Source organism: Bubalus bubalis, chromosome 1 (genome assembly GCF_019923935.1).
Source record: "Bubalus bubalis isolate 160015118507 breed Murrah chromosome 1, NDDB_SH_1, whole genome shotgun sequence".
Taxonomy (NCBI): Eukaryota; Metazoa; Chordata; class Mammalia; order Artiodactyla; family Bovidae; genus Bubalus; species Bubalus bubalis.
The window spans coordinates 44970913-44997839 of NC_059157.1; the positions used below are offsets into that span (position 1 = coordinate 44970913).

At 46.3% G+C, this 26927-nt stretch overlaps 2 protein-coding genes across 2 annotated transcripts in view; one reads left to right on the plus strand and one right to left on the minus strand.

The window, feature by feature from the left end:
* Positions 1 to 24963, plus strand: part of LOC102393350 — a 28265-nt gene extending 3302 nt beyond the window's left edge. The window contains 8 exon segments of the mRNA XM_045164811.1: positions 9144 to 9367; positions 11142 to 11364; positions 16249 to 16329; positions 16964 to 17115; positions 17958 to 18133; positions 22851 to 23188; positions 23191 to 23610; positions 23612 to 24963. Of these exon segments, the coding sequence (XP_045020746.1) occupies positions 9144 to 9367; positions 11142 to 11364; positions 16249 to 16329; positions 16964 to 17115; positions 17958 to 18133; positions 22851 to 23188; positions 23191 to 23610; positions 23612 to 23818 (1821 nt within the window). The 3' untranslated portion in view covers positions 23819 to 24963.
* Positions 1 to 26927, minus strand: part of LOC123465559 (liprin-alpha-1-like) — a gene marked incomplete in the record, with an annotated part of 992590 nt that overhangs the window by 135464 nt on the left and 830199 nt on the right.

Below are 26927 nucleotides of genomic sequence, written 5' to 3' on the forward strand. Positions count from 1 at the left end.
AGGATAGCTCAGTGAGGAAATTCAGTGGAGAAAAGAGGCTGAAATAAGAATAGCTCAGTGAGGAAATTCAGTGGAGAAAAGAGGCTGAATAATTCAGCCAGAAGGTGAGAGAAAAAACGACATGGGGAGACCAAGTTTTGGTGAACAAGGCCCGCACTTTATTTTCCAAAGTAGTTTTTATACCTTAAGTTATGCATAGAGGATAATGGGGGAAGGGGTAGAGTCATGCAGCAAGCCAGGCTTTCTTCCTGCAAACTTATCATATGCAAAAGCTTAGGTGATTTGCATCACCTTCTGGCCCGGAGGCCTGTTAACATTTTAAGACCCTTTCTTCAGAAGGCTTATTTTTCTCTAAAGGTGATTGGTCAGGAGCCACCCTCCAAAAGCATTAAAGTTGCATTCCTACAGAGCAAAGGTGTGGTGGGCTATAACAAGAAAAAGAATTAACTCAAGGGTCCCAGGTTACAAACATTAAAGCTACTACTTACACCAATTTTATTAATCAATACACTGCCAGGGACACAGCAGGTAAGGGATATGGAAACTTAGCAGCAAACATTGGCCCAACAAGTGAAAATCCCTTCACCAAATACAATTTCTAATCAATCTTGTAACTGCTCAAAGGAATCTGTGTTTAGACAGTTTAGAACATCTCATGCCTCTCACAGTTGGGAGGCTCTGAGCAATCACATGTGGCCGGAAAAACCTATTCAGGCAGGCTAGAGGATTTCCAAAGGAGTTTGTAGGTTGAAACACTGTCACACCCAGGAATTGTTAACTGGAGCTGTAAGCCAACTCTTTTTTCAGAGAGAGGTAGTGGGGGACAGCCCCCCGTAAAGTCAGAGGTGCAGGTGAAAGCACAAAGCAGAAAGTAGGCAGACTCTGGTTTTGGGGGGTAGAAGCTCGAGAATTTCCAGGGGGACTCCTGAGGCTCGATCCCGCCTTTGCGTATGCCGAGCCTCCTTCCTCATGACCTTTGTCATGGGTGGAGCTCCTCACGCTGGCTCCCGGCAGTGATAGAATTCCAGTTGAGCTATTCCAGATCCTGAAAGATGATGCTGTGGAAAGTGCTGCACTCAATATGCAATATGCACTCAATATGCAATATGCCGGCTCCCGGCATCTCCCCCTTTTTTATTTCTTAAAACAGCCAGATGCAGCTCAGTCACAAGCTTCTGAATGTTCTGCCGAAGAATCCTGACAATACAAGGAAAAATGATTATGAGAAGATTAGACAGAATGTTTTTTTCCAGAAATAAAGTTATAGAAGGTGTGAAAAAAGTCATTAGCTGCTCCAGCGGCGGTAAAATCCAGTCGAGAGTGTTCCAGGGTCTGTATTTGATTATGAAGTTTCCCTAAGTCCAGGCCAATGTCAGAGCTGTTCCAAACACCTGAGATATGATTTTTTATTTTCTCCCATTCATAATCTGTCTCATTTACCTTTAAAGATGTCACACATATCCACCGCTAATCAGCGTGGCAAGACAAAGCCATTTTCACTTTTAAAGCCTGTAACTCAGTCCCAATATGCATTATTGCCTCTTTTAAGGCGTCTACTCTCATCTCTAATTTCCTATCTATAGCTTCCTGTGTTGCTAGAGTTAAAGAAACATTTTTAGACATGGTATCAACATATTGGGCAGTATGCACTTGTTGAGTCAATGATATTGCTGCTACTAAAGCTGCTATTAAAGCTGATATTCCTAAAATAAGTAGACCCACAAACTGTCACGATCGCATTAAATCCTGTAGTTGTTGTAATACAGCAAGATCAAAATTATCATATCAATAAGTGGTTACATCATAAGATAAGGTGGACGTTGTAATACTACAAAGGAGCAAACATTATATTGAGGGTTTAAACAAGATGAGAGCATGCATTGTTCACAAGTCACTACATTGGGTCCACCAGTGAAAGTCATATGTAGATTAAGTTTTCCAGAATCGTTGGTAAAGAGAAAAACATAAGAAGAGGGTAGACAAGCCAAAACAGAATAAGTAGAATTATTTTTTGGCTGGAGTTCGCGCTGCAGCAGCCCTGTCGGTCTCGCCGGGATCTCGATGTTTATCTTGCCTCCCCTTCTAGCGGGCTCCTCTTTTGTGATCGAAGCAGTGGGGGAACTGGATGTCTGGGGGACTGCAACATGGCGAATCAGCCTGTCCCGGATGTAAATTGGAGAATCTGCATCCTGTGGAAAAATACAAGCACATCCTCGACCGCTAGTTAATAATGGGTCAGGACCCTTCCATTGTCCTGAGAGGAGGTCCTTCCATTTGACTAATGGTTTTGCATTTAATTGCTCCAGGCACCAATGACAAAGCACTGCAGTAGTTCCAGCCAGATCAGTATTTAGAATATTTATTATGAAAAGAGCATGTTGCAAGATTTGATGGGGAGAGCTATACTTAAACTCCCCTTCTTTTAATTTTTGAATTTGGATTTTTAATGTTTGATGTGCTCTTTCCACAATGGCTTGTCCCTGTGGATAATAAGGGATGCCTGTATTATGTTTAATTTGAAACTTTATACAAAATTCCTGAAAAGACTTAGAAGTGTAAGCAGGAGCACTGTCAGTTTTCAGAGCTTTTGGCAGGCCCAAATATGAAAAACAAGTAAAGAGATGTTGTATCACATCTTTAACTGCCTCTCCGGTACAAGCAGTTGCAATAATAACATGAGAAAAGGTATCTACAGTTACATGAACAAAGGACAGTTTTCCAAATGAAGAAACATGAGTTACATCCATTTGCCAGAGTTCGTTAGGTTTGAGACCATGAGGATTAACTCCCATAGGTAGACTATTAGAAACAGTAGGGCAGTGTAAGCAAGAACGCACAATCTCTCGAGCAGTCTCTCTGGGAACTTGGAATTGATACCTTAAGGCAGTAGCGTATTGATGATGAAGTGAGTGAGAGGCTCTGGCCTCCTCGATCACAGCAGCCACTGTATTTCTGGTTAACAAGTCAGCCAAATCATTAAAGGCATTTAAAGGGCCGGGCAATCCGGAATGAGCCCAAATGTGTCCAGTGAAAAATATTTTATTTCTTTTCCAAATTTGTTGTTGTAATTTAGTTAACAAATGAAATATGGTAGTTTTATTTTCAGGCAAAACCGCAGTTTCAATATGTGGAAACAACCTGACAATATACTGAGAATCAGAATAAAGGTTAAATTCCTCATCTGCAAACATAGCAAAAGCCTCTATGACTGCTGTTATTTCAGCTCTTTGAGCTGAAGTTTCCTGTGTTTCTAAAACCTTTTGGTGATTTTTAGTCACTATGGAAGCTTTACTATTTGCTAACCTGTCAGTAAAGGCTATCTGAGCATTTGGAATAGGAGACTGTTTACATCTGACAGGAAAAATAACTGGATGTCTGGATATAAAATTCAGCAAAACATGCGAAGGTAAATGATGCAGAATTTGACCACAATAATTTCCTACGGCAATCTGCCAGTCCTCATCAAACATTAGAAGAGCATCAAGTTGTTCTTTATTATATGGAATTACAATTTCTGATGGCTCTTTAACAAGTAATTTAATGTTCCGCTTTTTTCCTTTAGTATCAAAGTAGCTATCAATCCTGGATAAGAAGCCGCTACTTTTTTAGTTTGAGCGGGAAGATGGACCCACTCTAGGGGGCCGTTTTGCCATAAAACCAATTTTTTGTCTGGTTACCCAAATTACACCTATGGGGGTTTTATGGCAAAGGAATTGTCAAGCAGTTGTCAGTTTAATTTTTAAAATTTACGTTTTAACAACATAAATTTAGAGATATGTTAATTTAGGTCTAATGCTTAGTTTAGGTCTCTGTATAAATTTAAATAATAAATGTATAACCTCCTTATCTCATTTTAGTATACAGATATACCTAAATGCAAAATGTATTTATATAGTTTATACTTGTTGCCATATAATATATATAAATCGATATACTTGAATTAATCTTTATAATTAATATATTAATTAATATATATATTACAGCAATACAACACGTACACAGCTAATACCAACCAACACAAACCAATGTACTGCAATAATACATGTCACACATATATAATTATACAGTATATAGAACATATATCATCACAGCACATCAATCTATACCAATTAATATCAGCCACACACACACATTATATTACTGCAATATACATTTAATTATACAGTATATATATAATATGCATATATAGCATACATATTAATTTATATACAAATTAATTAAGTATAGATCTATAAATAGAATTAGGTATACCTTTATTATATTTTATTTATACCCATACCTAATTAGGCAAACTGTAATTATGCAAATATATTTATATTATGTATTTATAACAACATATAAAGTCTTGTTAATTGTACCTCCTGTTGATAACTAAGAAACTGAGAAAACTCCTTCTCTGAATATCTCTTATTTGAGATAGCATGTCCCTCCCCCATAGGGTAAAGGGGAGCGTAGGAACTACATAGGGTTGGAAAGCTCCACAGGTATCCTCAAACTGCCAATCTAACATTTTTGAACTTTTAACTACTGTGGGGGCTTGAGGGCAAATGAAACAAAATTTGACCCCTGAAATCTATCAGGGCAACTTGCCAATTATCACTATTTTGTAAAAGACTTGCAGTTGATCCTTATTGAGTGAAATGATTATATTTGCTACTTCTTTTCTAAAAAGTTCCACACTTTTTTCCTCTTTTTATAATTAATTGTGCCACCGACCTGGGATAAGATAAAACTATTTTTCTTGGAGTCACTGGTAGATGGAACCAATGGGCCTTTTTGTCACAAGCACCTTGTAGGTGTATGTTTTGTGGCAAGAATAATTTAATCTCATCTTTTGGTAATATTAATCCTAATTAACTGATCATTTAAAGTCTCATCTACTTTAACAAGAGCCGATTCTGTCTCATTAGTCAACTTTCTCTTAGAACTGGAATTAGGATCGCTTTTTAAGCAATCAAACAAAGGCTTTAAATCTGCAGTAGTCAGTTTTAAATGTAGGCGTATCCAATTAATGTCCCCTAATAATTTTTGGAAATCATTTAAAGTTAGTAAACAATCTCTCCGCAGCTTCAAAGGGGCATTATCAGTTTTTAAAACTTTTGGCAGACCTAAATATGAGAAGCAAGTAAAGAGGTGTTGCACAACATCTTTATAAGTTTCTCCAGTTATCGTTTTGTAACCTAAATCTGGTCTATAGCTTTTTAGATAACAAGCAACCATTTAATCTTTGCTTGAATACTTCCAGCAACGGGGAACTCACTACTCTTCAAGGTTTTAAACTCTCCCTCACCTTTTTCTCTACAGCATTCCCACCCTGCATACCACTTTCTCTAATCCTACCAACTCATTTTCAGTAGTATGTGTTGGCCAGGAGCTGGGTCAGTCTTTCCCAGAAATGTTAAGAGACGTCTGTTCCTGTGTCTAATAGCCCTGACATTTTATTTTCTTGAATTAAAAGATCTTTTAAAGGCCTTGGAGCTGTAATTTCCTGCACCCAAAAGGCTAGATCACTAGATCTAAACGCTCTGTGGCTCTTAGCTTGAGAAGTCAAATTTTTTCCTGTCTGATAAGGTAAAAGCAAAAACTGTGTTATTCTTTGACCTTTATTAATTTGCACAGTTTTGGTAGGCGGCGAGATCAAAACTTTAATTTCTCCAATATAATCAGAATCTACCACACCATACACCACCAAAATTTCTTGAAAAGAAAGCCAGCTACGCCCTAGCACAAGTCCTACAATGCCCTCAGGCAGGGGCCCAGCCACTCCCATTGGAATCGGGGCATGTGAGGGGTTAATATTGTTGCTAAATCCCCTTAGCCTGGGTGAGACCCCCCTGAGGGGGTTTTCTCCAAGGAGCACGCTCTGCATATTGTGCACGCAATCTATTTTAAAAGCTCCACTGTTCAAAAACTTTTTATCTTCCTCAGGCTTAGGCAACACTTTGAGAGGCTTTGGGGGCAAAGTGGGGAACTCTTGAGCCCTGAAAGGCGCAAACGGAGGTGGCGGCGATGGCCTTAAATCAGAAAGTGGTGGATAAGTTTTTGTGTTTTTTTTTTTTAAAGGTTTGCGCAGAGCGGGAGGGAGCTCGCCAGGGCACAAAGCAGAAAGTAGGCAGACTCTGGTTTTGGGGGGTAGATGCTCGAGAATTTCCAGGGGGACTCCTGAGGCTCGATCCCGCCTTTGCGTATGCCGAGCCTCCTTCCTCATGACCTTTGTCATGGGTGGAGCTCCTCACGCTGGCTCCCGGCAGTGATAGAATTCCAGTTGAGCTATTCCAGATCCTGAAAGATGATGCTGTGGAAAGTGCTGCACTCAATATGCAATATGCACTCAATATGCAATATGCCGGCTCCCGGCAGCCGACCCTACTTGGGCAGTGCCCCAAACCTCAGATTCCCTGTGGCGGACAGGCCGGCAGACTCCTCGGGCAACAGGGCGCTGCTGCGGTGCCCCCCAGAAAGGCCAGCTGGCAGCGCTGCAGAACGAGCCATCCAAGGCAAGGACCCCGCCGCCCCCTTCCCATCCCTGGTGGGCACCTTGTGAGGCACCTGCCCCCTCACACTGTGGTCCTGAGGTGGGTTTGGAACAAAGCACTGATAGATCGCTTTACATTTTCCCATTTTCCTTTTTCTGGCTAAGAGTTTGCTTTTAAGGCATGCTTTTTTTTCTTAACCAATTTTGATAATTTGTGGCCTACTGTGAGGCTCAGCATGGTACTAATTAGCACAGTTTTGAAATCGTCCTACGAGTAAATGGATACACATATCCATCAGCTTATAGTGAGAAGAATTCTCATTGGAAGTTTAAGTGCCTTTATCTTTTCACCTCATTCATGGCATGTATTTGTTCATACATGTCTGTGTTTTGAGCTTCTATATTGTTGAACAGTTAGTTTGGGCCAGACATGGTCAGAAGTAGGACTCCAACAGTGAATTAAAAACTGTGTGTGTTCTTTATCCACTGCTATGTAATGGATCACGGCAAACTTAGTGACTTCCCAGGGAGCAGCTCACAGTCCACAGTGCCTGTGCATTGTAGCAGGCGGGCCTGGTTCAGGGCCTCCTGAGGGCACAGACAGCCTGGATGGCAGGCTTTCAGACTCACCTGGCTGCTGGGGACAGGCCCAGGTCCCTGCTGGGTGGACCTCTTCATGGCCTGGCTTTCCTTGGAACACCCTCTGAGAGCAAGATTGTGGGGTGTAGCCCGGGGCCTTTCGCTCCCCAGTCTCGAAGCCACACACCTTCACTTCTGTTTGCGAGAGTGAGCTGCAAAGTCCTGCCTCGCTCAGGGCCTGAGCAGGAGTCGCCCCTTCTGCCTCTTGAAAGGAGGAGGATGGAAGAATTTGTGGACCCCTTTTTAAGCCCGTTGCAGCCTGTCGAACAGTAATGAGCAGGGAAAGGAGACCAGAGTGCCCGAGTTGTCTGAGGAGGAGGGGATGATTGTGTGTGAAGAGTGGCCAGTGAGGTGACACCAGGAGGATGACCTTGAACCAGAGACCAGGAGGCAGGAAAAGAAGTAGCCACTCGGAGATAGAAAAAGGGTCATGTCAACTAGCAGGGAGAAGGGAGAGAGCGGGCCGCATCAGGGAGGAGCCCGGGCTCAGGCCTCAGCAGCTCGAGGCCGGAGCCTGTTTCCTGAGGTGAGGAGGGCTGCCGGGGCGGGGAGCTAAGAGCCGGGCCTCAGCCCTGTTGAGGTGGACGAGCCCATGGGATGTCCAGGGGACGTGTCAGGAGAGCAGCTGAGTGTTCCGGCCTGCATCCGGGAGAGGACTCACTCAGCTCAGGGTGGACTGAGGTCATGGGCATACAGATGGCATTTAAAGGTACGAGCACGGTAAAGTCACCAGGCGGGTGCTGGTGGAGAGAGATGGGGTGCAAGGGTAGAGCCGTGGGGTGCCCCACATTCCAAGGTTGAGAAGGGGTGCAAGGGACTGAGGAATAACCCCAGGGAGGGTGGGGCCTGGAGCCCAGGGAGAGACATGCTGGGGCAGGCGTGGGGGAGGGCAACAGGGGAGGGGGGTTTGGTAACGTGGGTTCCTAGAGCCCCCAGGGAGCTGCCCTGCAGGGCGGGGCACACTGCCTGCTGGCAGAGACTTGGAGACTGGGTGGGGAGGGGGACCGTAGAGGCTGCTCCCAGGGAGCTTTCAGAGACCCGCAGTGGGCGCTGCAGGGAGCCCTGGACGAGGAATCTGCTGGTTCCCCTTGGTTGATCAGAAGGCAAGAGAAGGGAGAGGACGTGCTGACTGGGCTGATGGGGGTGAACTCATAGGCAGCTGGTTCTCTGGAGTGGAGCAGGAATGATGGCAGGTGGTCCTGGAGCCAGTGATGGGGTGGCCCCGCCCTGGGGCGGGGTCGTGATGAAGACAGGAGGCGAGGGTACTGGCCATAGGGGACAGGGAGCCAACAAGCCAGCACCTCAAGGCTGCCCTTCGGTTGCTTTGAGGTCATGTCTGGGAAAAGAAGACAGGACCTGGGTTGAGATTGTGGCAGGGGGGAGATTTGCAGAGAGAAGGGTGTGAGGTGTGAGAATGGGAGGCCAGCACGGGGCACTGTGGGCACTGCCCTGTGTGCCTCTGATGACAGAGCCGCCCTTGTGGTGCGAGGGGCCGTCCCCCAGAACAGCCCGAGGGCCTGTGCCCTGAGAGGAGAGCCACAGTGGGGCTGGCCCTCCCATCCCCTGGCTGCCCCTGCTCGATCCTGTCTGTGGGTGTTCAGACCAGCCTGGGAAACGGAGGATGGCACTCTCCAGTGAACAAGGACCAGTGATGACCACTGAAGGGGACCCAGCGGCTACCGAGCTGAAGGGTTCTTTTTTCCTATTTTCCTCCAGCCTGGCTGATGGAGGCATGGATGTATTTTTGTAATTTATGGTTTCTGTCTCTGACTCCATCAGCACACCCGTGTGAAAAACCTCATAGGATTGCCTGCCGTCCACGATGAGACCTGAGTGTCACCAGGCCATATAGGAACTGGATTCTTGCCCTGCCCGTTTCTTCAGTCCTGCTCGCTTAAGAGATGGCAGTATCTCATGAGCATGGCACATTTATCCACAGTCAGGGCTTCCATGTAAAATTGGGTTCAGTTCCTGATAGACTTGAGCTGCCCTGAATGTCGCTGACGAGACCTGGTCCTCTCGTGCCCAGGTGCAGACCCCAAAGGAGCAGGACTGGGAGCACACGCAGCAAGCCAGCGTGCTGGCCGACGTGGCCCAGGCGTTCAAGAGTGACGTGGGCATGTCTGACGGTGAGGGCGACAGGGTCACCCTCTTCAGCTTGGCCACTCAACTGTCACCCAGCGGGCAGGCCGATGCCAAGACTCTGACTGTGTTGCTTCAGGAGCAGCTGGACGCCATCAACGAAGAGATCTGGTGGGTGATCGCGAACTCAGGTCCCCAGAAACTCGGTTTCTCTGAGGAGCTGTCTTCTCCTAGGGACACCTGAGTGTTCCATAGTAAGAAACCTGACCTCAGGTCTGCTTCAAGAATTTTCAGTTTTGAGATGGCCCTTGATTACAGAGCTCGGGCAGCCGGGGCGTTCTGTCCACGGTGTGGTGTCAGAACTCTGTGGGGGGGGGCATTGTGGGGTGTCCCCCCTCAGCTCTGAGCCCCAAGGTAGGTGAGGTGCCGAGGCGGTGTCCCCTGCGGCCCATGCACCTTCCTGTGTCCCTCAGAGCCCCCCACGTTCTGCTGAAAAGCCACCTGGTGAAAGCTGAGGTTTTGGGGTTGGCAAATTCCCACTCAGATCTGCCTTTTCCTTTTTAACTTAATGTAGTATGAAGATTGGCTTGTTGTAAGACAGTGGTCCAAGGACATGTGTTTGAGTTTTTCTCATCTCATCAGTATATTTAAGATGTTTTCTTTAGACACCGTCTTGGCAGTTATAACAATTTTCAAAATGGGATAGAATCCAAAGGCCCGCCTGGTGGTAAGCAGGGGGCCTTGGGTCTGGGTGCAGCTGGGTGGCTGGGGGCCCCGAGACCGCCTGATGCCACACCCGCACAGCTATGCCCGTGTCCCGAGTCCATGTTCAGAGTGGCCGCAGGCCGGTGACCCTGCACAGGACCAGACAGAGTGGCTGCTCAGACTGTTCTCGTCACGTCAGCCCAGGCCAAGGTGCCCGTTTCTGTCGGCCGAGCGTGGGGGCTGGGGGAAAGGCAGGGGGTGAATGGGACAGCCAGCAAACGCAGGTGGTGCCCCTGCCCGTTTGACGCCGAGACACACAGCTTTGTGGGCCGTGTTTGAGCACAGATGAGCTCAGAAAGATGGTCTTTCCACGTTCCCGCAGGAAATATGGAACGGTTATATATTATTTTTATTTTACAGCAAGTTGTCGGGTAAAAGTGATTTTTCCTTATGCGACAAGTTGACTTGATGTAAATGGTCAATTCTGTCCTTCAAATTGTTATCAACAGTGAAAAACTTTCCAGATGTATGAGTAGAAGTGAAGCTGGAGAGTTTACTTCCTGTAAGAATCTTGTATTTTAATTTGAAAATCATTTTATTCGCATAATCGTATATTTAAACTGCTATATAAAAACATCCACCACACATTAGGGGAGAAGAGCAGAAACTGTGAATTCTAGGTTAATGCAGCACATTGACATGAATCCAGAAACTCACACAAAGCTGGTGGAGAACTTCATCGAGTGATGCATTTGTATATATACAACCTTAAAAAAAAAAATGATCAACTCAGCACTTCATCTGGTCTGGAGACTTGTGTTTAGAAACTGCAGCTTGTTTGTGAATTGCTGTTTTGATTATACAGAGTTCCTGATTCCCAGTGGAAAAGACTTGAGGCACTGACGTGCATCTCTGCCCTGAGAGCAGCGGAGGCAAGGGTTGTCAACTTGAGGTTTCTCTTCACAGGAAAGAGAGTTGCCACCGGGGCCCCTTCAGAATGTTAGAGTAAATAAGTGAAATCAAGCGTGAATGATCAGGGCCAGTTTGTAAGACTCAAGGCTAAGTTATTCTAAGTTTGAGAATATTCAAAAGAGGAAAGGTAGAACCTTTTGGCTGAGATGTTAATTGAGCAACTGTTTCTGGAATTTGCTAATCATGACACAGAATGCCAGCCCAAATTTATTGTCCAGACAGGTTCCTCTGCTGACAGAGGCAGGTGACGCCTTTTATTCTATTTTAGGTTGATCGAAGAAGAGAAGGAGAACACGGAGCAGCGGGCCGAGGAGACTGAGAGCAGGGAGGGCAGGGGGAGCTTAGGCAGCCTCCGTCGTTTTAAATCAGTGAGCTCCCTCAACCTGCTTCCCACCTCCTCGCATGCTGGCTCCTGCCCGCCCCTGCCCAAGCCCAGAAGGAGGCAGCAGAGCCTGGCGCAGGAGGGAGACCAGCTGGGCATCATGACTCTGGTATGTGACTGCCTCCTCCCTGCCGCATCCCTCCCCCAGCATGCTGTTTTTTGTTTGTTTTTTGTTTTTTCTCTTTATACCCAGAAGAAAATCAGGTACATTTGCTACGCTCAGAGGTCTAAAAGTTTTTAAACTGCCTCGTCTTTAATCATTCCACAATGGCACAGCGACAAATTAGTCTTGATATTTGGACCACCACTTAGCACGTCATCATGAACTCAGCCAGAGCCTGCCTCTGTAACGTTGGGCCTGGCCTTGTGCAGGGCACAGCAGCTGCAGGGAAGTTTCTGTTCTCAGGGAGCAGACAGCTTCGTGAAAGTAACCATAGGCAGCTCTCATGGCATGGGAAAGCCGTGCAGCAGATTTTCCACTGGGGATGCCTGGCTACAGGGTGCAGGGCATGCGGTGGGAACAAAACCAAGAATCTACACTGGTCTGCTTGCTGATGAACCTGGCCATGCACTCCGGCCAGCTCTGCATGTGAAACCAGGTTAAAAGCCCAGGGCCCCAGGGCCCCAGGGAAGACATCGGGCTGCCTCATTTTTCCGAGTCTAAAACTGGGATGACGACCTAGGGCTTTTGGTGACAAAGTGTGCAGCCCTAAAGCACATGTTCCAGCTTTCTTGCGTGTTTAGCTTAGGTGTTGTGAGTGCATTGCTGTTTACCCCATGAAATCACGTGTACAACACTCTGCTTTGTAACTGGACTTGTATTGTCTCTTTTTTCTGTTACCACCCATTTCATGTTAGCTGCATTGTTAGTCAGCTTATAATTAAATTAACCGTGAATCATTTTAGAGGCCTGTGAAGTGGTAACTAGTCCATTTTGTGGTCTTTTGACACTGTTTTTATAATTTGCATCATTGGCTAATTAGTTGATATTTAAAATTCTTTGACGATTTCTCTGTGGTTTCATGCTTGATTTCTTTCCGAATATTTATGAAAAGAACAGTTCTGTATGTTTTCCTTGCTGTTGGAGTTCTCTGACAGTGTGTCTGCTTTCATCATTGGTTTTGATTTCCTGTCTCATCCTGTTGTCTGCTTAGTCGTCGTCAATCCAGACCCCTCCCCCCAGCCCCGGAGGCTGTTGTTTACCCATCCATCTCCCCTCCCCCGTCCCCCCACTGCCTGTGGTCATAGCCATGCTGTGGTCCACAGCGTGAGTCCCCTTAGTCGGGTTTGTGCTTTGTCCTCATGTCTCATTAAATGGTGTTTTTCCCCCATAGCAGTAATTTGAATTGGTGTATCACTATGCAGTTACAGGAGAAGGCAATGGCAACCCACTCCAGTACTCTTGCCTGGAAAATCCCATGGACGGAGGAACCTGGTAGGCTGCAGTCCATGGGGTCACACAGAGTCGGACAGGACTGAAGGGACTTAGCAGCAGCAGCATGCAGTTATAAGCATAATGTAGATGGATCCTAAACTACATATTATGTGTAATTCATAAATGAGATTGTGCTTACATAAAGAAATGATCCTCTTAAGTGTAGAATTAATGGACTTTTAGCTATGCAAATGACACCACCCTTATGGCAGAAAGTGAAGAGGAACTAGAAAGCCTCTTGATGAAAGTGAAAAAGGAGAGTGAAACAGTTGGCTTAAAGCTCACCATTCAGAAAACTAAGATCATGGCATCTGGTTCCATCACTTCATGGGAAATAGATGGGGAAACAGTGTCAGACTTCATTTTTGCGGGCTCCAAAATCACGGCAGATGGTGATTGCAGCCATGAAATTAAAAAGACGCTTACTCCTTGGAAGGAAAGTTAATGACCAATCAAGATAGGGTATTAAAAAGCAGAGACATTACTTTGCCAACAAAGGTCCATCTAGTCAAGGCTATGGTTTTTCCAGTGGTCATGTATGGATATGAAAGTTGGGATGTGAAGAAAGCCGAGTGCCGAAGAATTGATGCTTTTGAGCTGTGGTGTTGCAGAAGACTCTTGAGAGTGAGTCCCTTGGACTGCAGGGAGATGCAACCAGTCCATTCTAAAGGAGATCAGTCCTGGGTGTTGATTGGAAGGACCGATGCTAAAGCTGAAACTCCAGTACTTTGGCCACCTCAAGTGAAGAGTTGACTCATTGGAAAAGACTCTGATGCTGGGAGGGATTGGGGGAAGGAGGAGAAGGGGATGACAGAGGATGAGATGGCTGGATGGCATCACCGACTCGATGGACATGAGTTTGGTTGAACTCCGAGAGTTGGTGATGGACAGGGGGGCCTGGTGTGCTGCGATTCATGGGGTCACAAAGAGTCGGACACGACAGAGCGACTGAACTGAACTGAACTGACACAATATCCTTTCTGTGTTGGTGCTTGTATTTAAGACTGTAAATCTCATCAGCTTTTGCACAGTTAATGTCTCTATTAGACTCGTTAAAAAAGTATCTTCTATGGTTAATAAAATGTAAAGACTGCACCTGCTATTATGCTAGCTTTCATTCTTACGTATTTTCACAGGGAACTTGCTTTAATGAATTTATTGTGAGAAGTTTTAAATCAAATTCTATGTCAGGATTTTACATGAATGTCCAAGAGGTGGTTAGATTTGTTCAACGTTAAACTAGGTATTATGGTAACTTCCTCATCAGTTAAATTACTAATTTAAAGTATAACATGTTTTTGATTAAGAGAAACTAACTTATAGAGAGATTTGGCTGAGAATAGACACCTGTTAAGGCCCTTTGTTGTACAGAATGCTGTGCTTTAATAAATCATGATGTTGTAATAGAATGGTATCTTCCTGAGTAATAATTTATAGTGTTCCTCTAGTAAATCTTGAATAGCTTATTTAACTTCTGTGGTCAAAAAAAAATGTTCTGCTTCCAGTCACATTTCTCTAAATCTTCATGTCACTTACATGTTTGCCATCATTTTTGCTTTACTGTATTTGCCTCTACGGATTCTTGAAATTTTAGCTTCAAAGTCGCAATGAATCTGGTTTCTCTTCATTTCTTTGCATGCATCTGTCAGCCTAGTGATTTAAGGAAGCAGCGTCAAAAGGTAAACTATTTAGTAATTTAGCAGGCCTTTGTTTCTCTGTGAAGTATTGAAGAGTCCTTATCGTTTAACGTGAATGAACACTGTGTGGTTATGTCCTGGTGAATAATTGACGGTTTAATGGAAGTGATGAAACTCACCCACCACTTAAAATGTGCTGATGGTTCTGTTGGAAATTGGTCATTCGTTGGGACAATTGTAACAGTGTGCCTTTCTCCCACTTGTTGGCCTTCTGATCATCTCATGCTTGTTTATAATAGACATAGTATTATTTATTATTTTTAAAATGTTCTTTACTTATGTTTTTGGCCATGCTGCACAGCTTATGGGATCTTAGTTCCCCAACCAGGGATCAGACCAGTGTCCCGGCAGTGAAAGTGCCAAGTCTTAACCTCTGGACCACCATGGAATTTCCACTTAGTGTTTTCTTATAAGAAATGACTGAATCAGAGCCATAGATGTTAGATTTGCGGGAAGCCAATTTAATGATGGTGGGTAGCAGTGTGCAGGAGACTCTGTGTGCCGGGCACGTGCTTTCCGAGTCTGTCATCTCATCCCCAGGTGAGGTCCAGTCTACTGCTATCCCCATTCAGCAGACATAGACACTGAGGCTTAGGGAGGCCGGGCACCCTGCCCAGGCTCTCACACCCAGCAGCATGGTGCAGACTGGTCTGATCAGAGCCTGGACACTTAAACATGGTGCCATCCAGCCACCTTTCCTCCAGAGGCTCTCGTGTCCATCACGGCATCCCTGATGGAGGGAGCATCAGGAGGGAGCTCGCTGCCTCTCCCCTCGGGTCACTTGGATGAGCCCCTGTTGTTGGAGTCCAGTGCCCCAAGGGCTGGCCTTCCTTGTCCCTCTCCTGCTCCCAGCCCGCTGACCGAGCACTCCTGGGCCTTCCCGCAGGACTGGGGTGGCTGTGCTCCAGTTCAGGCGGCTCAGTGCCCGGGAGCCCTTCTGCTGGGCACATCAGACCAGCGCCGTCCCCCTGGGGTTGGTGACCTGGGTGTGCCGCTCGCCTGCTCTGTGGCCTGCTTTGCCCTCCTGTTAAGTGGACACGGTGCTGCCCATCCTGGCCACGTGGGCACCAGTGGTGTGGCTCCCATCCTGGGGGAGGGCAGCCAGGCTGTGGACCCAGAGGCCTTCCTCAGGAGGAGGCCCGGGGGAAGGGGCTGGCCAAAGTCCCTGACTTTGAGGCAGGTGTTTGTCTCCACTGAGTCCATAGTCAACCCAGGTGTGTCACTTCCCTGCTCTGTTCGTTGCTGTTTTCTGATTTTTATAAATGCTTATTTTAACTTGAATTTGAGATTGATCCCTGTTCAGTTCCATGTGGAAAATTTCTAGCCTTTGTAGCCTTCTGTTGTCTGAGGGTTCTTGTTAGAGCTCAGGGGAGGGAGCCCAGTTTATCCAGCTGCTGTTAAACGAGTTCAGCTGCATTTTGCACTGTCACTTTGTTGTCACCAAGCTCCCGTGGGACTGCACAGGGTCCGTATTCTTTACAGAATCCCACGAAAAAGGCACAGGTTAGTTGGTTAAAACAGCACACTCATTGTTTATAAAAATACATGCCATGCATGTCTCCTAAAACCTCCCCTGGCTTAACCACACACCCAGATGTATGAGTGAGACCTGTCTGGACCCTGATGGGTTAATCTGTCCCCACACTGTTGCCACCACTGTCTTTCCTGTCCTCACACCCAGGACCAGCAGAAAAGCTGGGAGTCCAGGAGAGATCATCTCTCTTTTTGTTTTTTTTTAATTCGTTTGTTTTTTAGCTAAAAGATAATTGCTTTACAGAATTTTCTTTTCTGTCAAACCTCAACATGAATCAGCCATAGGTACCCATATATCTCCTCCCTTTTGAACCTCCCACCCCTCTAGGGTGATACAAGATCATCTCTTAGTGAAGACCAGGGGGTGCTTTATGGAAACCACTGTGAGCGAATGACACTCGAACTGCCTGTAAGTACTTCAGTGGGGAGCCCCGAGTCTGTATGTTACCGAGAAATATGATCCAGGCACATGGTGTTGGCGTGGAGGGGTTAGGTACCTTTTCTGTGTTTCTCTTGTTGTCATGGGTTCCAGTAACCTGCATCATCACTACAAATGATCTTGGGTGGTGGCACAAACTGTGTCTTTTTCTCCTTCAAACAGAAAGGTCTGGACGGCTTTGCTGAGAGGTTTCGTACTCTAGCTGTGGTGCTTCTGAGCAGCGTCTGGCGATGAGCACAGTCCTGTCATCAGGGCAGTTCATGCCATGCAGGGTCCACGGTGCCAGGGTCACTCTGCTGTCCTGCCCGGCAGGGCCATCTGGTCGCTGGATTCCAGAGAGGGCCGAGCCCGGCTGCAGGGAGGCTCCCAACCAGGGTCTCTGCACTCAGTCAGATGCTCTCGCTGCCCCATAGCCCTGCTTCTCTTGAACAAGACAGTCCTTTAAGATGGCATTAAGCTAGAACAAGGGGGTTTTTTGTACTTGGGGGAAAGCATAGCTAATAGATTTTCAAATAAGTTTCTGGTTATAATGTAACGCCTGTGTGATTGCCATTTTCAAAACAGTCTATTGTTAGCCAATTTGACACTTACCTCACTCCCTCAGCTGCCAGCTTTACGGGAAGAGGTAGGAGATGACAAGACCGCCATCAAATGTGAAACCTCGACCCCCGCCTCGCCGCAGTCCCTTCGGCTGAGCCGCCTGCATACGGGGGCGCTGCACACAGCCACCCACGAGGACCTCAGGGACGCCCACAAGTAAGCGGCCTGTGTGCGCGTCGTCAGTTTCAGGAGCCCTGCGCCTCTTGTCTTGAAGGAGTTGCAAGGATGATTTTAAAGGAATACCATTGGGTTCAGTGCCTGTATTTAGTGGTGAACTTCAGGTGCTGGGGAAGAAGAGCTCAGTGACCTCAGTGATTTTAGAAAACGTCCTTCTCTACAGATTGACTCCTGTGGGAGCTTTCTTCCTGATCTTGGTAGAGGTCTGCCCGGCCCGGGGCACGTTCCTGACAGTGACGGCCCTGTGCCTCTCAGGTTCGCTCTTGAGTGTCCCTCCTGTTTCCTCAGGGGTCTCCTCTCAGGAGACTCCGTCCCCTCCTGTGACTGACACTGTCCTCATTGAGACCACCACCTAAGCTCCCGTCCTGAGCCAGGCAGCACTCGATGGACGACACATGTGGTCACTTGGCCAGCTGACCTGCATGGTGACCGTTGCTCTCCTGCCATGGCCGGGGACAGTCACCCTGCAGGAGGTGGGGGGAACTGCCCAGAGCAGGGGAGGTTGCCTTCTGCTGGAGCGTTTTCACCTGCTGAGCAGCGACCCTGATGGAGGGTCGGAGTGCCCTCTGCACCAGCTGGCCTGGAGTCAAGCCCTCCTCAGGGGAGAGCTCAAGGCAGAGAATCTCAACTTCCTGGGGTGGTTCTCTGTGTCTCGGAGCCTGCATTGCTCGTGTGGAGTGTGTTTGGTGAAGGAGACTCCACTGCCTGCTGCGAGGTTGAGGCGCGGGTGTTGCTGGGTGCCTGTTTCTATCAGTAGCTCTTGTGGAGGGCTGTGTGTTTGCACGAGGGTGCCAGTTAAAGGTCCTTTTCTCTCCCTAAAGCTCGACAGGCTCTCAGGACAACCCCGGGAACAACCCCAGCAGCAGCACCAGCAGGCAGGACTCGCTGCACAAAGCCCCAAAGAAAAAGGGCATCAATCAAGTCCTCCATCAGCTGCTTGTTTCGCAAGAAGGAAAAGGGCCGGCTGAACACCCCAACAAGGAGGCATTAGGACCAGGTGGGTGCTTCACCGTTCAGAGGGAGGAGGGCCTGCAGGCATCTCCCTTCTGTGTCTCCCCTGTTGTCCCCACGAGGCTCCAGTCACTCACGCTGGGAGTCCTCCTGGGAGCAGGAGCGGAAGAGGGGTCTGTCTTCTCAATGAGTCTGAGATGATCAGATGAGTTAACAAGTGGATGGATGGATTGATTAGTGAGTGGTGGATGGATGAACAGATGGCTGGCTGGCTGGGTGGATGGACGGAGCATGGAATGAATAAAGCAGATGATTGTACTCCAATGCTAGAAACATATTGTACGAAATTGATTGAATAGGAGCTGGGCAATGATTGTTTCCTCCTAACAGTGACACGTGTTTGGAAACTGCCTAAGTGCTCATCAGTGAGGGGTGAAGTACAATCTGTGGACACCCCAAAAGGAATAGCCCGCCCTCCTTCCTGCCACCTTCCCCATCCCAGGAGCTCATCAGGGGTTCTGCCCATGCCCCCACCCCACCCCACAGCCACACAGGTCCTCCTGGGGTCCCCTCATCACACAGGGTTATCACTAGGCCCTCATCTCACTTGGCTTCATCTTCTTGAAGACAGGATATGTTCCTGCCTCTTCAGCCACAAATTTGTTGAGTCTTGTTTGTGCTGGGTGTGGGATTTACAGGGGTAAGTAAAGCAGATGTGATCTGGAGCACAGTTAAGTGACAAGAGAGAAAAAGGAGCAGGTTATTAAATGCGATCCCTATTATTAATATATACAACGCTGCGATGGATGGTGCATTGATTATATACCAGATGCTGTGTGTGCCCCTTCCCAAGCAGGTGTTGCCCCCTCACAATTTACAGAGGAGGACATGGTGAACGGTCACACGGTCAGGGAGTGGTGAGGGCAGGTTCACACCCACGCAGCGGGACCAGGCATTTTGCCAAACCACAGCCACCTCTCTGGTGGATGCCACCGGAATGAGATGGTTCTATGGCATGATGATTCAATGGACGTAAGTTGGAGCAAATTCCAGGAGATAGTGAAGGACAGGAAAGCCTGGAGTGCTGCAGTCCACAGAGTGGCAAAGAGGGGGACACACCTGAGTAGCTGAACTAAAACCTGAGTGTGTGCTAACTTGCTTCAGTCGTGACTGACTCTGAGACCCCAGGGACTGTAGACCAGTAGCTCCTCTGTCCATGGGATTCTCCAGGCGAGAATACTGGAGTGGGTTGCCATTTCCTTCTCCAGGGGATCTTCCCGACCCAGGGATCAAACCCGAGTCTCCTGCGGGCGGATGCCTTGCCATCTGAACCAGGACACTGCTAATTCCCTAGGCAAAATACAAAGAAAAGAGCTCGTGTTCTACCAAGTGGAAAGATGATTTAAGAAACAGAAGGTGTCCTTTGTTGGTATCTTTGAATCTTTCTTTAGATTTCGTTGATTTTTACTATTAAGCGTACTTGAACAAGGCAAGAGAGAAACCCCAGAATTGAAAAGCAATTGACTTTTTTGAAAGAAACCTGTGCAGGTTAAGCACTCTTCGTTTTTGAGAGATGGTGAAATGCAAAATCTTGATTCAACACATATGACTTTGGTGAACTTTATTTCAAATCTCCATGATGAACCCCTAAGGCGTCCAGGAAGAAAGGAGTAGAGCGGGAGACAAAAAGAGCAACCTTTCCCCTTGGCGCCATCCCAACCAGCTGCTTAGTTCCTTCATCTCATGGACTACCATCTGGGCTTATCTGGTTTGTCTGATTCTTGTTTCGGGGCCCGTTTCTAGTCACAAGGCTGTCAACAGTGGGGGGAGGGTGGGGGGTGGGGGAAGCCCTTCTTTCCATTCCACATGAGACCCAGTGGACAATCCAGGCCCTGGCCACTGCATAGAGCGTGCAGCAACAATATCAACGGTGATGCTGGTTAACAACGCATATTCCTGGAATCCACTCCGTTGGCTACTGAGTGTGTGCGGTGGTGGTCTGGAACCTATACCTGGAAGCTTTCTTGATGATTGCAAATGACACCAAAGTCCGAGGACGATGGAAGATCTTCACGTTTCTGCAAGAGCCACACACCTCCAGAAGGAACCACAAGACTTGCCTGACATGGTCAAGGTCTAAGTATTGGACTACACGTCGGAAGGTCTCCACCTTTGCTATGGAAGTCAAACGATCTTTCTTGGAAATGAAAATGGATCATACTGAACGTTCACATTCTTCTAGAGCATTTGAAAAGCCCTAAACTTGTAGAAATCTGCTGTACGAGTTCCTTGAAAGCAAGAACCCATACTGATGGATATGTCTTAATGCCTTAGATTGTGCCTTGAATATAGCGTACACATGAACCCAGGAAAGGAAAGAATGGAATCGCCAAATATACAAAGAGATCAAAAGTGCCGAGCCAAGTGACACCTTGAGGCTTCCAAGAACTTTTCTGTCTTTCACACACTAAGTAAATCCTGAGCACCTACGATGAGCTGGGAGGCATGTAATAAGTTTCTGGAACTAGAAGGCGGAGAGAAGCAGACACAGAGTTCCTGCTTTCACTGAGACGAATCTAATGATACATCACAGGCAGATCCTTTGAGAACTTGTCGAGGGGCCTCTACCCTCACCAAAACCTGGGTGTCAGGGAAGGCTTTTCAGAGTAACCATTGCGTTGAGGTCCATAGGTTGAACCTACGTAAACCAGGGTTAAGATTCAGGACGAATTTCTGGCAGGGAAAATAGCATCTTGGAAGGCTATGTGACCAGGGAAACTTAGAACATTCAAGAAATGAAAAATGCCCTATGGGATGGAAGCCAAAGAGTACAGAGGGCATTCCAGTTAAAAGACATCAGAGACTAACGTGGGGAACAAGCATGAAGGGATGTGATCATATATTCAATATGATGGGAAAATACAAGAGCAGTTGGGGCAGGGAGATGATAGAATTTCTCTGCATTTCCAAAATGTCATCTTGCTCCATAACACTAATGTTTGGAGCGACTCAACTCCAAGTTACAAGGAGGGACCACTTCCACGAGTTCGAATAGTCCTCATTGCAAAGTCTGTCAATAACGAATGCTAGAGAAGATGTGGACCAAAGGAACTCGACTCCACATGCAGATTGTGTGGGTGAATTCTCTAAGAAATTAAGGGAAGGAGTGCTACATCTTGTTTATTGTATTGTGTTTGGGGGGAACTATTTTGGAATTAGAGGAGCCCATTTCTCAGTATATGATTTCCAAACTAGGCAAGTATAATTACAGTCTGATAAGATGTAACTCAAATAACTTCTGAATGTTAATTGATTTTGAAAGAGGAAATAATCTTGCAAGAGAAATATAGACAAACAGGAAAAGCATAGTTGTCAATATATTGACCTAGAGATGCTACAAATATTGTTTAAGAAATATGAAAGTTTCATGGAGTATTTCACATGAAGGAATTATTTCCTCTTAAAAGTCAAAAGGGCTTCCCTGGTGGCTCAGAGGTTAAAGCATCTGCCTGCAATGCAGAAGACCTGGGTTTGATCCCTGAGTCAGAAAGATCCCCTGGAGAAGGAAATGGCAACCCACTCCAGTATTCTTGCCTGGAGAATCCCATGGATGGAGGAGCCTGGTGGGCTACAGTCCACTGGGTCGCGAAGAGTCAGATACTACTGAGCAACTTAACTAACTTAACAGTCAAAAAGGATCATGAGTCCACTCATAAAAATGATTTGTTCTTCAGTTTTATCATGAATTACCTGACTAAAGGATGATTATGTATTGTATTATTCCTTCAAAATTATAGCACATTGTTCACTTTCCAGATTTTTATTTAATTGATATTTATTTAACATTGACTCTGTGCCAGCACTGCAAAGCCCACCCACACACCCTACACCAATTTTGTGACTTCATTAGAAAGCACTTAATCAAGCAAATTCTATAGTTGCCTCTATTTTACATCCTAAATTGGCACATTATATGTCGCCCTACTTAACACTATTAAGATTATCTCTTTTTTAAAAATTCTTGATAAATATAATTCCTGGCTTCCTCACAAAATAATTTAAATTATATAAAAACTGGAACTTTGTCTAATTTATCACTGTATTCTTAGCTCTTCGAGGAATATTAGTACTAGATATTCAAAAGACTCGTATTAAATGAAAATGATTTCAGTGGGTCTCAAAAGAACTTGTCTTTAAAAGGCATTGGTGTGGGGAGCTGCCCGTCAGAACGGGGTCCTTTGTCCGAAGGACACAGCTCTGGGAGCTGCCTCAGTCCTTGAGGGTTTGCTTGCAAACATAGCTCTCTGTCCCGCCACCCCAGAGATTAGGCGCTTATTTACTGCAGGCACCTGGAGTTCTGTGCAAACTTCTCACGCACAGAGAAATATTATCTGGTGTAAGAAATAATAACAGGGTGCCATTCCCATGCTCTCAAGATTTCTTGTGACTGTTTGTAAGATGTGTAGGTCAAACAAAGAAAATGTTAACTGTCTTGTCTTTCTCACGCTCTTCTGTATAAATGTGAGATGCTGAATAAAGTTGGTGTCAGACTGCGTCCCTTCGTGAAGACGTGTCTGAACCTCTCGACCCCATCTTTGTTGGAGATTTCTCTTGCTTTCGTTTCTTTTCTCAGCCCCGCCGTGCACGTTCTCGGGACCTGATCGACTTTGCCGTCTAGCACCGGCACATTGGTGCCATTTAAAGTAGATATTAGGTTTCCATTTTCTCATCAATGATTCGTTTCATTGGTTTTGTCATTTCAGATAACTTTCTTGAACATCAGATCATGGAAGATAGAAATAATGTTACTGAATTTATCCTCTTAGAACTTTCTATGGACAAGAAAGTCCAGATCCTCTGCTTTTTATTTTTCTTATTCTGTTACCTGGCTATTTGGTTGGGGAATTTGATCATTGTGATTTCTATTACATGCAGTCAGCTAATCACCCAGCCCATGTACTTCTTCCTTAACTGCCTTGCACTCTCAGATCTCTTCTACACCTCCACTGTGACACCCAAACTCATGACTGACTTACTGATGGAGAAAAAGGCCATTTCCTATAAAAACTGCATGACACAGCTTTTCACCACCCACTTCTTTGGGGAGGGGGGAATGAGGTCTTCACCCTCACAGGGATGGCCTGTGACTGCTATGTGGTCATCAGCAAACCTCTCCACGACGCCATCACCATGAACAGGCAAAAACGTCACTCAATTCTCATAGCGTCGTGTGCAGGGGGACTTCTTCATTCTCTTGGTCTCTTTCTTCTTGCGATTGTTTTACCTTTCTGTGGCCCCAGTGAAATAGACCACTATTTCTGTGATGCATATCTTTTGTTGAAACTAGCCTGCACTGATACACACAAAATTGGCTTTTTTGTCATTGCCAATTCTGGCTTGATGGGACTGGTGCTCTTTGTGGTTTTGATGGCCTCCTACATTTTGATTCTGTATAATGTGTGCACATATTCTGCAGAAAGCCACCATAAAGCACTTTCCACCTGTAGTTCCCACATCACAGTCCGTGATCCTCTTTTTCACACCTGTCATCTTTGTTTACATTAGACCTGCCACAACATTACCAGAGGATAAAGTGTTTATGCTCTTCTACACAATTATTGTCCCCATGCTCAACCCGCTTATCTACACACTTAGAAACATGGAGATGAAAAATTCCATAAGAAGAGTTTGGTGCAATAAAAGGTTCTGGGAAAGGAGCTTAATGATCTGAAGGTCATTCATCTCTGACGCCAGTGACTGTCTTCTCATCACTCCCTCTGTTGCTGAGTCTCTCCTGCTAATGGGAACATCAGGCAGAATGTGTAAAAGCCAAGCCTCCAACAACAGCTTGCCTTCAGTGGTTCCTTCTTTATTTTCCTCTCAATGCGTTTTCCTTGATTTCACTTTTCACTAATAATCCCCTTTGTTTAAAAAAAAAGAAAAGGAAACTTTTTACAGAGTAAAAACACACTGAAAAATCTGGAGGGAGAGTGATCCTGCCTGTATTGAAGGCTAAACCTGGGGGAGACTTCGCTCTCAAAATACTTGGCCTCAAGGTATAAAAGGTAATAATATGTTACAAGGTAAAAGACAGTTAAAGAATCCACCTGCTAATGCAGGAGACACATGTTCAATCCTTGGGCCAGGAAGATCCTCTGGAGAAGGAAATGGCTACCCACTCCAGTGTTTTTGCCTGGGAAATCCCATGGAGAGAGGAATCTGGTGGGCTACAGCCCATGGGGATGCAAAACAGCTGGACATGATTCAGCGACTAAACAAAAACAAAAAGGCAGTTATAGGAAAATAAGAACAATCACATACTGCAAACTCCTTTCAGAACTATATACCTAGCCTCGTATCCTACAACTCTAGATTTCTTTTAATCAAGTACCTAGAGATTTTTTTGTGTGTATTTGTGAACTGCTATTATTTTACTTAAGTGAAAAGAATATATAGATCTAAATACAACATAGTGTAAAGTCCAGCCTTATAGTCGACATGGCAAGTCTTACAGTCTGAAAAGCAAGTCACTGTGTGATCTGTTTGTGAAGTAACATTGTAAGTATTGGGGGAAATATATGTGTATGTGTGTATGTATATATATATATATATATATATATATATATATACACAAACTCATGCTATTTGAACTGGGTTTGACATTAAGTATACATGATCAAGGAATAAATAAACTACAACTGACTTTGCTACAAAAAAGAAGAAAATATAAATCCTTTAGTTCCTCAAAACAGATGATTTATCTCAAAGTAAAAGACTTTCACTTACTATCTAAATTCAAGTGTAGAATAATCCTAAAATAATATTTGACAAAATATAGATCAGACTCAGTGATGGGAATATATATATATATATATATATATATATATATATATTCTGCTGCTGTGCTTAGGTGTTTCTGACTCTGTGGCCACATGGACTGTAGCCCACCAGGCTTCTCTGTCCATGGGGATTCTCCAGGCACAAATATCGGAGTGGGTTGCCATGTTCTCCTCCAGGGGATCTTCCCAAGCCAGGGACTGAACCCAGGTCTCCCACATTGCAGGCAGACTCTTTACCAACTGAGCCATCAGGGAAGCCCAAGTATACTGGAGTGGGTAGCCTATCTCTTCCCCAGGGGATTTTCCCGACCCAGGAATCAACCAGGGGTCTCCTGCATTGCAGGTGGATTCTTTACCAGTTGAGCTACCAGGGAAGTCTAATGTGTATACATCCATACCTATAGGATTTTCATGATTTTCTAGGGCAAAGTATACATTTTGTTTGAAATACATTTTTAAGATTGCTGCATTTTCTTATGAAAATGTGCATAGTTTTGGATATAAAATGTAACTATTAATAGTATAGATTTGTATTCTATATAATGAGTTAAACTATATTTAATACTATAGATTTATTTTAGGTAATAGGATATTTTCTAATGTTTCTCTCTCAAATAATGTAATATTTTTTAGAATTAATAGGACAGATGATGGATTTTAAAGAATCATATTATTACTATGTCATAAAAATGTTGTTAACTGTTCTCCACACAAAGATAGGCCATATTAATATTTGGCTATATTATGTGTGTGTCTCCAGGGATTTCTCTCCAGGCCATGCAGGAAAAGAAGGCCCTCAGCTCGCGAGGACGGGGGCGTCTCAGGGGTTTCCTCGAGCTGCGGCGCCCGTGGGGGTGTTCTCCCGAGGCACGACGAGGATCTCAGGGAGCCTCTCGTGCGGGCGCCAGGGAAGTCAGGTCTCCATGCGCGTGGCGAGGGGGAGCGCGTCCTGGCTCTCGAGTCACGGGAGGGGACTAGGGCCTCAAGACGCGTTGAAGAAGGACTCTCGAGGTCTTTCTCGGGGGGCGGCGGGAAACCCTCGTTTCCCTCGCCTTCTGCCGGGGACCTTAGGGAACTTCCCAGGGTGCCTCTGAGAGGCGAGGGATCCTGTGGAGGTGGCGGGGCCCCTAGGGACTCCGCTGGGTCTGGCGCAACGGAAGAGGGCCTCACCTCGAGGGGAGGCAGGAACCTCAGGCTTCCTGTCCGTTTCGGACTCCGACCGCAGGGTCCCTGCAGAGTTGGGACAGGAGAGTCAGGCCTCGTCTTGTCTGAGGAAGGGAACCCCGCTGGCCTCTCGAGCTGTTCAGGGGGTCTCAGGCCCCTCGTCGAGCTGTGTGTGGAACCCGCGGGTCTTTCCGGACGATGCACGGGAGTGTCAGTGCCCCTTCGTGTTGTGCCTTCACCCACAGGGTTGCCTTCGAAGAGGGGTCCGGGCCTCGGGTCCTTCTCAAGAGCGGACCGGGGAATCGGGGTCGTTCGGCATGTGGCACCACCCACGTGGCTCGTCTCGAATTTCCTCGTGAGACCGGCCTCCTCCTGAGGTGCGCCGGGATGGCCGGGAACCCCTTCCAGACCACGCAGGGGAATCGACTCTCCTGTCGCGATCAGGAGGGGAGAAGGGGATCAGATGAAGCGGTGCCGGGACCCTCGGTGTTCCCGTCGATGGAACCCGGCATGTCGGGGAACTTTTGGGGGTCGCATGAAGGCTGTCAGGTCCCGTTTCGCACTTCAGGGCGGAACAGGGGACTTCCCTTGAGACGCCGTCGCGGGCAAGGGCCTCATCTTGGGAAGATGTGGGAACCACGTGGTTTTTCTCGAGTTGCGGCGGGATACTCGAGTTACGACGGGGATCTCAGGCTTCCTCTTGGGTTGGCCCTGGGAAGCCCAATCTTCCCCTCGAGTTGCGAGGGAAAGCTGGGGGTTGCGCTCGAGTCACTGCAGGGCCCAAGAGACCTCATCTAGGCGTGTGTCCGGGACCTAACATTCCACTCCAGGGAAGGC